Source organism: Agrilus planipennis, unplaced genomic scaffold, assembly GCF_000699045.2.
Source record: "Agrilus planipennis isolate EAB-ADULT unplaced genomic scaffold, Apla_2.0 scaffold12, whole genome shotgun sequence".
Taxonomy (NCBI): domain Eukaryota; kingdom Metazoa; phylum Arthropoda; class Insecta; order Coleoptera; family Buprestidae; genus Agrilus; species Agrilus planipennis.
Window position 1 is genome coordinate 2302391 of NW_020439003.1, and position 10725 is coordinate 2313115.

At 32.6% G+C, this 10725-nt stretch overlaps 1 protein-coding gene across 1 annotated transcript in view; it reads right to left on the reverse strand.

Moving 5' to 3' along the window:
- The window catches only part of LOC108736661 (transient receptor potential-gamma protein), a 79237-nt gene that overhangs the window by 43348 nt on the left and 25164 nt on the right, over positions 1-10725 (reverse strand). The window contains exons 4-5 of the mRNA XM_025976012.1: positions 8360-8597; positions 641-783 (exon numbers count right to left, since the gene is read on the reverse strand). Coding sequence (XP_025831797.1) covers positions 641-783; positions 8360-8597 — 381 coding nt within the window. The remainder of the gene's footprint in view (positions 1-640; positions 784-8359; positions 8598-10725) is intronic.

A 10725-nucleotide genomic window follows, 5' to 3' on the forward strand; every position in this document is an offset into this window, starting at 1 on the left:
ATTTTTAAAAAAGCATGTCAAAATTGAGATTATTACAAATTACCTAATAAATTTTACTATTTCTACGGCAAATTCAATCATTTACAATCAAAAATTGTATTTTTTGGTTAAAATAAAAATTTTCTTCGTGTTTTAACCTTTACAAATATTAGGTCTTCATACTTATGTAAGAATAGAAAAGATTTTTATTATTTTATCAAAACTGATAAAGACTCGCGACCAATAGGTGAACTGTTGCTGTCCTAATTCGGGTCTGAAGACCGTCATCGGTTGGAATTGCTTCTTAACGTCTCGCTACCACGAGTGGCGAACTTCTTCAAGGACCTCCGAAGAAGCTTGCCACTCCTGCTAGCGAAACAGGACAGCATCAGTTTACCAGAATTATTTGTTTTATTCATATGTTAATTTTATGGATATTATGTTAATTAATTGCAATTTAGTCTAATAAGTTATTCATTAGCCGTTTAGTTGTTGCTGCATATTAGAATTGATTTATCGCCCAGTTAATTTAATGTTTACACATTCTACTACGAATAACTATTCAACGGCACAGACTTCCGCATTTATGTATTTACCAAGGGAATTACACAAAATAGTACATAATAGATGAACTATAATAGGATAAGATGAGTCATTTTACCTAACATCATGTGGCATTGGCAATGTGGCGCCTCTATCCAAGAGTATCTTGATTATTTCGTAGTTGTCCCTGTGAGCGGAAAGGATGAGTGGAGTAATGTCAGGAGTGAATGTTGCTGTATCCGGTGGCAGGGCTTCCCAACTCTGGAACAGAAGACAGAAAATTTATGACCCGCATTATACGAGACACTTTGAAAGTTCGAAACAACACTTCAACTAATTTTTCTTTGTCCGACTTTAATGATGCGCGCTCTTTTAAAAAGAAGAAGCAAATTCGGTTAACAAGACCGGTACTTTTTAAATAGAATTCTCTTATAAATACGGCCGTTTGAATAGGTGCTCATTTTGAAGAAATCTAATAAATACATGTAGTTTCAGCTTAGAGCACGTAACCATACTACGTGATCCATTTTTACAATTTTTACCCCCCCTCCTATACTCAATGACCACCCGTAGTATATGCCAAGATCGCTCTCACGTAGTAATTCATAAATATGCTTTTAAATCATTTTTTGCAAACAGAAAGTTTTAAATATAGCTCGAAAAAGCTCCAAATTTTCCTAGAGGATGTTGACTACGTGACGAAAATCTGAGCCCCCCACTCCTGTGACCAATTTTTGAAGACCCCCACCCCCTTCCAACGAGTCACGTAGTAGTACAAGTACGTTCCCCTATATAGAAAGTGACTACTATACATAACGCAGTTTCAGCTTAAAGTTTCTGACACAAAGAATTTAGCTAATTAACGTCTACTAACATGTCAAGTTAACAAAAGTAAATGTGAGCTTTCCAATGTTTCAACAGATTTTTATTAATTCACTACAAATATTTCGACGTCTTACGTCTTTGTGAAAAGTAGGCAGAAGTCGTACATGGTGTTGAAACGTAGATAGAGACTTAATAAAAATCTTTAGCAATTGGATCATATACGAGATCGTTAATTATGGGCTTAGGAGAAAGTGAAAATTTCTAATATGTCTACTATTAAAATCGGCAAAATTAAGTCTTAAACCGTCAAGTAAATGCTTTTCTTCACGAATACTGATCTTAAATTATATCATTTCCATTTGAAATCTTCTATTCATCTATTAAATAATTCCCCTTCTATACCGATGTATAACTTTATATTCTAACTTTATCATGATAATGTGAAAATGATAGTGTATAGGTAGAGACTTAGTGACATAATCATTGAAATACTTGCACAGGTGTCGGATAATTATTTTCTATTATTACTACTAATGTAAGAAAAGGATTGAAGTAAATTAACATTATTCCCTTTAACACTGCATGAATAAATAAGCTGCTAACCCGGTACCTACAGTAGGTATATATACATCCATATGTAATAGCTACGTGCTTAGAAAATGTTTCTTTGTTAGACGAATGCTCGTCATTTGCATCTTGCCTTCGTATGTTTTCAAAAGCTTCGAAGCGAGAATGAGCATTGAATTGAATATCGAATTTTGCAGAACGTTGTCCGTATTCGTAAGTGAACAGCTTTGGAGCTAGAAACCAAGCAGGACTAAACCGACACCCACCATTCTGTATCATAACATTATTCCCTTAACGCAACATTGTGAGAAAAAGGTGTCTAGACATCGTATCGGTTACAAAAATTCAAAGATTTTACTATTATTCGAGGTTATATAATTAAGCAATTCCTAACGCTGTGAGTAGAAGGCATAAAATGTCTCTTGCATTGCTCACAGCTTTTGGAATTAATGATATAACTAAGAAAAACTGGTAAATATCTAATTTTATAACCCTTAATACTGTCCTGATTTTCCAACGATTATATTTAAGAGGGTAGGAAATGATCAACATTCTTAATATATTTCGGTGAACTCTCTACCCACTAGTTACTACATGCTCACTAATATTTGTAATTTAATTATACGACTTTAATGAACATCTCAATCATTTAAAAATTTCATTAGATTCCTAATATTACTTTCGATTAGAATTGCTACCATATTATGGGTATATCTATAGTCCGTTAGATGTAACAGATCCTGTTATAATATGCAAAAAGCTCAGTTTTCTGCTTTATTTAACTTCAAATTAAGCAGATATTTTGCATACAGCAGGAGTTTGCATATGAATATGTAATCCTCAATTACCACGTAAGAGCCGCTGTTCTGGATGCAGTCAATTTCCTCTTAACGACGAAAATTACTACACATAATGTCATTTGCCTTTGTTTCAGTCCCTTAAACTGACCTCATTTGAATCATAATGGTGCCGCATAGTACCTTTCAAGACTTCTTGATATCCCTTGTCGATGCGGTCTATTCAAAGTTGATATCGTTAAGCATAATATATTCAATGCATGTGCACAATTGCAAAGCACGGACAAATTAGAGATTAGTAATAGTTTCTTATGATTAGATATCACTTTTTAAAATTATTCCACTATAAGTAACCGGAATTTATTTAATATCTACATATGGGTTTTATTGGGAAAATTAAAATTATAATTATGTTGTGTATTTAATGATTTGTATCTCATGTTAATCAATGTTAAACAATAATTATTACTTATACACTATGTCCAATCGGTATTCCGGAATATTTGAAATGTAACATCTGCAGACAGCGTACAGTACATCTCGCGATAGTGCCACAACATACGGGGTATAAAAAGCACCCCGGTTAACGAGCTGTCAATGTCTGAGAGGCAGCCTCGTTATTATTGCAAGCGTCAAGTGACAAAACACTTATACCTACTCATGACCTTTGCAACAACTGGTACCCAAATAAGTCATTTGCACGTGTAGCATTTAGTAGTAGCCCGTGCACTCCGTAGTTACTGCTTTACCACAGAATAGAAAAATTAATTGGATGTGAAAATATTAAACAAAAAAGAATGTATTCGAAAGCAGAATATGCGAACATGGTGGTCAATGGCCTTATTTGGGCAGTGCAATGGAAATGCAGTGGCGGTTCACGTGAATTTGTGAATTTGGTAGGTTTTTATTACTATCACTGAAAGGTGTACCTTCTTGTCCCTTAATTTTTCCGACGTAGTGTATATTAATACTTATGGCAAGTGCGCAGCAAATTTTGTATCCACATTGTACCCATAGATATATCTGCATACTACATCATGTAATTTAAGGGGACACTGAAATAATATGCTACAAACATATTTTGATTATCTGAATCTGTCAAACTGCCGTTGTCTGCTATGTCTTTTTGTCAGTATTTAAAATGAGTGTTTTTACCCCCCCCCCCGTTCCATTTGTGAATAAAATTTAAACGGCAACAATCTAATTGTAGTGTAAATTGGCTTAAATCGCATAAAAACATGGAAATGAAGGAAAACTGAATGATAAATAGGTTACCATTTTATTTGAAATTGGGCAAAGCACTTAAAAGAGATTCCCTGCTATATCTCCCTTGAGAGATATTAAGTTATCCTTTCCAAAGTAACAAGTAGTCTGCAAATTAGGTTCGCCCCTGTTGACTTATCCCCCGTACGAAAATCGTCTTGTCAAAGTTACACACACGGTAGCTCAATGGCAACTGTATTAGACGAATGTCCCTTTAAAAAATTTTATTAAGTAAGTAAAAAAGAACGATTGTCTGCAACTAAAATGTCACCATAAACATAACCCACCCCCAGGAATCATTGATTATTTGTAATGATGTTTATTATACGAAAATTTAAGTTAATTTTTGGAAAACGAAAACATAAGCAAATTTTCGCAATATGCGTTTGAAAAATTTCTAATGCTAAAAGATAAAACATAAAAAAACTCCCAAAGAAGTCGCAGTAATTTCGAGTGTTAAAACTACGTATTAAATTCCAACTTGCGTTAGTCTTTGTCAAACAGTATTAGCCGGGTTTATCTGTTATTACGTATTTTATACTTTATGGTTTCAATTAAATTCAACTATTTAGGATGTAATGCTTTACCATAAATTTTATAAACAAACGAGCGTTTATTACGTTTTTAACCAAACCACGTCCAATATTTCCAGCTATTTAAGTCGTTCACGTTTTAGATATTTTTAACATATAATCTAAACACAACCTACATACATATGTGCCTATACTAACATACTTTAATGCCTTAAAATTATTAATTTAATTTCCATTAATGTAAACGTCTTAAAATGGCTCGGTTTGTATGCCGATGATTGCACTTAAAACGAAAAAAATTAAAACGCAGGATGCATAACAGCACAGCAAATGTAAATTTAGGAAATGATCCAAGCTTTAAAATACCAAGTGTATACATAATGTCCTAATCTAGGCAGTGTATCGCCATCTGGCGGTTTTTTCTGCTACTGAAGTATTTCAAGCGTTACTACGGTATTCACATACGCGATAAGCAATGAATAAGAACGTTTAACGTAAGTATTTTGCATTTTGTATTTATGTTTTTAATAGAGGTTTATTCAAACTAAATCATATCTCTAGGAGATGCTATAAGCTATAATAAATAGGAAAACTTCTATTTATCTGTTAACCATATGTCATTTTATTATAAACACATTTTAACGTATTATCCACAAAAAATAAGTTTTGTAATAGAACAAAATCCTAAATACATATGTATATTCTTAATCCTTACATTTTTCTTGGACTATGTATAAAATCCCTTGTACATATTCTTTATTTTTATTATCCTTTCTTTTCTCTTTTTTATCTCCCTAATGACCCTTTAAATACGTCCGTACCATTGTTACATTACTCAATAACTTTTTACACCCATTCGTTACATTATTTTTCATGCATTCTTTAGAAATATGTCTCAATAATTTCTGTTCTTTCTTTCACATCCTACATTTTTTTCTTTAACTTCCAATCTATATTTATATCCTTTACTCTCATTTCCATTCGGAATTTCGCTATTACGGATATATCTTTCCTTTTCATTAGGTATTCTGATGTTTCTATCATTTTGACATTCTTCCCACAAAATACTCAGATTTTTGTATATATTTCAAAACCTTCTCTCTTATAAATCATTACTTCTTTTTTTACCATATCAACCACATTTTTTTTAAATTATTTCTGTAGGTATACATTTTTATATCCCCTATCTTTACACGAAGATGTTTAACATTACTTTTCATCATGTATTTACTAACTTCTATTGGATGTTGGGATCTCACCAAGTTCAAACATTCCTAACAGAGGGATTCGTTAGAAATTTATGTCATACCTACACATTCCAGAAGTTACGACACGTGTCATGAAAGACATTGGAAAAGTCGCATCGAGAATGTGTCAACATACAGAAACTTCTTGGAAACTTCATCAGGGATGTAATTACAACACTTGTAAAAGTCACTTATAAAACTGATATAAGCTAATGGATTATATTTACGCAAAAAACGAAATTATTCGCTTGATAGTTTCTTCCTGCAACGGTAATTTTAGTATTTACAATATAATCGTAGACCACGCTGTTAAATGAAGTGATTCATTAATGTCAACTAAATAGCTCCATCCTTATGGTTTATTGTAACATTAATAAAGTTAATACAGCGTCACTTGTTCCATAATGAGAAAGAAAGTCCACTTTCCTAAAGCTAGATGATATCGCCGAAATACATTGTTGATGAAAGTATTCTTACCTTTACGTAACTCTAGTAAAATTAATTGAATCATAAACTATAATTATTATGTTTCTGTGACACTCTAAGCTCCGCAGCTGCTATTTCTGAACGTAACCAATTTTTTTTAATTACCGGTAACGAAAACCTTAAAACATGGATACCAGAAACAAACACTCCGACATTTTTAATTTCTTCCGATGAAAAACTTTATAGCCTATTGTGCCTTTTTAAGTCAGTACTTATTCTTCTGAGTGACCTTCATTTTACCCAAAGTAAAATTAATAACTTTCTTTAAAACGCTGCTTGGTTTTACGAATATTTTCAGTAGCTAAATTTAGGCGGGAATCCTAACATTGAGAGTAATATATATTTACATAATTTGTTTGTGTAAAAGTAGCCACACATTTGTCAGTACATAAGTATGTATGCTTCATCAAACTAACTCCTAAGTTTAAATTCTAAAACAAAGTAGGTAGATGTAAAACATATATCAAGTGGGTATATCAATTAGAGAGTTAGGCAGATTATGTGATAATAAGGGAGACTAAATGTGGAAAAGTATGGGAAGAATCAATAATAAGCACTGTAAAATATGAGAAGTTCGGGAGGTTGAAAGAAAGAAATATCACGAAGGAAATATAGAGGAAGACGGTATTGGAAATAGAGAATAGGTAAAAAAACGAAAAATACTTATAATAGAGAGTAGGAGGAAGAAAAACGAACCAGAAGCAGGTAAGGAAGTGGTTTAGAGAAGGGATATATATGGGAAATGATGAGGAACAGATACAGGAAAATGATAAGAGGAGGGGATTTAAGAAAAAAAAAGTAATCAACATATGTTGTGGGGCTAAGGTAGACTTTATAGAGGGACTGACGAGGGGATTAGGTGTAAGGGATGTAAATATTGAAAGAAGGAAGAGGACAGACAGTATAGAATACGTAAAAAAGAGGTAGATTGTCTGAAACATATGTTAAGAAGATGCGAAAAAAATTTGGGAAAAACGTTATGAATTAATGAATAAGGAACGGATTTTACTGAGCCCAGCGAAGGAAAGTTTATGTAATAAGGGGTCGTTTTGACAAAGAAAGGTAATAACGGAAGGGCAAGAAAGTAGATTATATATAGTTCAAATTCTCAAAATACCAGAATCATCAAGAAGATTTTAGGGTACTAGTGAGGTAAATCCAGTAAACGAATCAATAACCATCATAAAATAATCGTTCGTAGACATTTAATGTAAGTATATCGATTTTTAAAATCGAATAGACATGTTAGCATTTCTTCGAGGTCTCCCAAATGTATGATCTTGCAAATCTAAATACATACAACGATGTACTAAAGGCCTACCAATTTTATTAACTTTATTTATTTATTAATCATTAATACCCTAAGTTAATAAATTTTCGCAGGCATATTTAGTGTTTGCTTGTTAAGNATATAAAAATTATACGGCTTAAATGTGAAGTTGGGTGCAAAAGAATACAATTAAATCCTCTGTCGGGAAAAAACGAAATGACTTTCCGAACAACCCTATAGCATTTTTAATGAACTTCCTTCAAGGATGAAGTATTTTGAGAACGAATGTAATTTCCTCTATTCAGTTACACTGTACCCTTTTTTCTAATTTTTCATTGTCCTTAAATTATCATTATTGTGCTAATTTAATTTAAATTGTAAATTAACGTCAAGACGGTTTCTTTTTCTGGACTCCTTTTTCCCGAATAGTGATAATGACGGAGATAAAAATCAATGCCGATTAAAAGATGCTGTTCGCCTTTCTTTATAATACGGTCTTCTACGTATCTGGACTATTCATTATCAGTAGGCGTTCTTTAAGAAGTGACACTCTTAATCTTTTAATGCTTTGCTTCCACTTCATTACTCACTTCACTGCTACATCTCCTAATTCGAATTCCTTACGAAAGGAACTTCCACAATGAAAGAATTAATGAATCAGAAAATGATGGAAATTTCTTAGCAGAGTTTAGAATTCTTATGCCATTATTTATAGTTTTTTATTAACTTTATTTATTTATTAATCATTAATACCCTAAGTTAATAAATTTTCGCAGGCATATTTAGTGTTTGCTTGTTAAGAATGGAAAGTGCTCAGCTAAAAGTATAATCAATTATTTGATTACTTACATGAAGTTCTCCAGGTTTATGTATCGTCTCTTCGTGGTCCAGAAGCACCTCGACAGCCTCAACAAACTCTTCGGAAATGGCATGCAGCAAAGCGTCTTTAGTTTCAACTTTATGTTCGATAAGAAGTTCCACCATTTCTAAGTTTTCGTTATCAATGGCCATAAGAAGTGCACTTCTACCCAATGGATCGACACAGTTGATGTTTATGTAACCGGTCTCTTGAGCTCTCTGTAGCATACTGGAACAAACAATCCCAATAAACAAATGCAGAAAATGTTTCTACTGGAAAGAATATAATCGGAAAGTGTAAGGATGAATCCTGTCCAACATTAAAAGGGTGTGAGTTTTAAAGAATTCTTGTACTAACTAATAATTAACAGCTCATTTAGATTTCAACGCCCCTAATAAGACAGGATGAGAGGATAATCCCTTTTCGGGAATACACATTATAAACGGTTTCCCAAGCATATGGAAGTATCTTTCTAGAAATTTTCATTATGAATAAATAATGCAGAATATGTTCTTAACGGAAAGGAAAGAGTTGTAAAATGATCCAAATGGTCGAACATGACTATGAATAAATTAGAATTAAGAATGACAGATATGTAAAACTAAAATTAAATTTTACAACTAATGTTATCGTAAACATCTTTGACAAACTCGAACATCATGTTTTACACGAAGATGTTTAACATTACTTTTCATCATGTATTTACTAACTTCTATTGGATGTTGGGATCTCACCAAGTTCAAACATTCCTAACAGAGGGATTCGTTAGAAATTTATGTCATACCTACACATTCCAGAAGTTACGACACGTGTCATGAAAGACATTGGAAAAGTCGCATCGAGAATGTGTCAACATACAGAAACTTCTTGGAAACTTCATCAGGGATGTAATTACAACACTTGTAAAAGTCACTTATAAAACTGATATAAGCTAATGGATTATATTTACGCAAAAAACGAAATTATTCGCTTGATAGTTTCTTCCTGCAACGGTAATTTTAGTATTTACAATATAATCGTAGACCACGCTGTTAAATGAAGTGATTCATTAATGTCAACTAAATAGCTCCATCCTTATGGTTTATTGTAACATTAATAAAGTTAATACAGCGTCACTTGTTCCATAATGAGAAAGAAAGTCCACTTTCCTAAAGCTAGATGATATCGCCGAAATACATTGTTGATGAAAGTATTCTTACCTTTACGTAACTCTAGTAAAATTAATTGAATCATAAACTATAATTATTATGTTTCTGTGACACTCTAAGCTCCGCAGCTGCTATTTCTGAACGTAACCAATTTTTTTTAATTACCGGTAACGAAAACCTTAAAACATGGATACCAGAAACAAACACTCCGACATTTTTAATTTCTTCCGATGAAAAACTTTATAGCCTATTGTGCCTTTTTAAGTCAGTACTTATTCTTCTGAGTGACCTTCATTTTACCCAAAGTAAAATTAATAACTTTCTTTAAAACGCTGCTTGGTTTTACGAATATTTTCAGTAGCTAAATTTAGGCGGGAATCCTAACATTGAGAGTAATATATATTTACATAATTTGTTTGTGTAAAAGTAGCCACACATTTGTCAGTACATAAGTATGTATGCTTCATCAAACTAACTCCTAAGTTTAAATTCTAAAACAAAGTAGGTAGATGTAAAACATATATCAAGTGGGTATATCAATTAGAGAGTTAGGCAGATTATGTGATAATAAGGGAGACTAAATGTGGAAAAGTATGGGAAGAATCAATAATAAGCACTGTAAAATATGAGAAGTTCGGGAGGTTGAAAGAAAGAAATATCACGAAGGAAATATAGAGGAAGACGGTATTGGAAATAGAGAATAGGTAAAAAAACGAAAAATACTTATAATAGAGAGTAGGAGGAAGAAAAACGAACCAGAAGCAGGTAAGGAAGTGGTTTAGAGAAGGGATATATATGGGAAATGATGAGGAACAGATACAGGAAAATGATAAGAGGAGGGGATTTAAGAAAAAAAAAGTAATCAACATATGTTGTGGGGCTAAGGTAGACTTTATAGAGGGACTGACGAGGGGATTAGGTGTAAGGGATGTAAATATTGAAAGAAGGAAGAGGACAGACAGTATAGAATACGTAAAAAAGAGGTAGATTGTCTGAAACATATGTTAAGAAGATGCGAAAAAAATTTGGGAAAAACGTTATGAATTAATGAATAAGGAACGGATTTTACTGAGCCCAGCGAAGGAAAGTTTATGTAATAAGGGGTCGTTTTGACAAAGAAAGGTAATAACGGAAGGGCAAGAAAGTAGATTATATATAGTTCAAATTCTCAAAATACCAGAATCATCAAGAAGATTTTAGGGTACTAG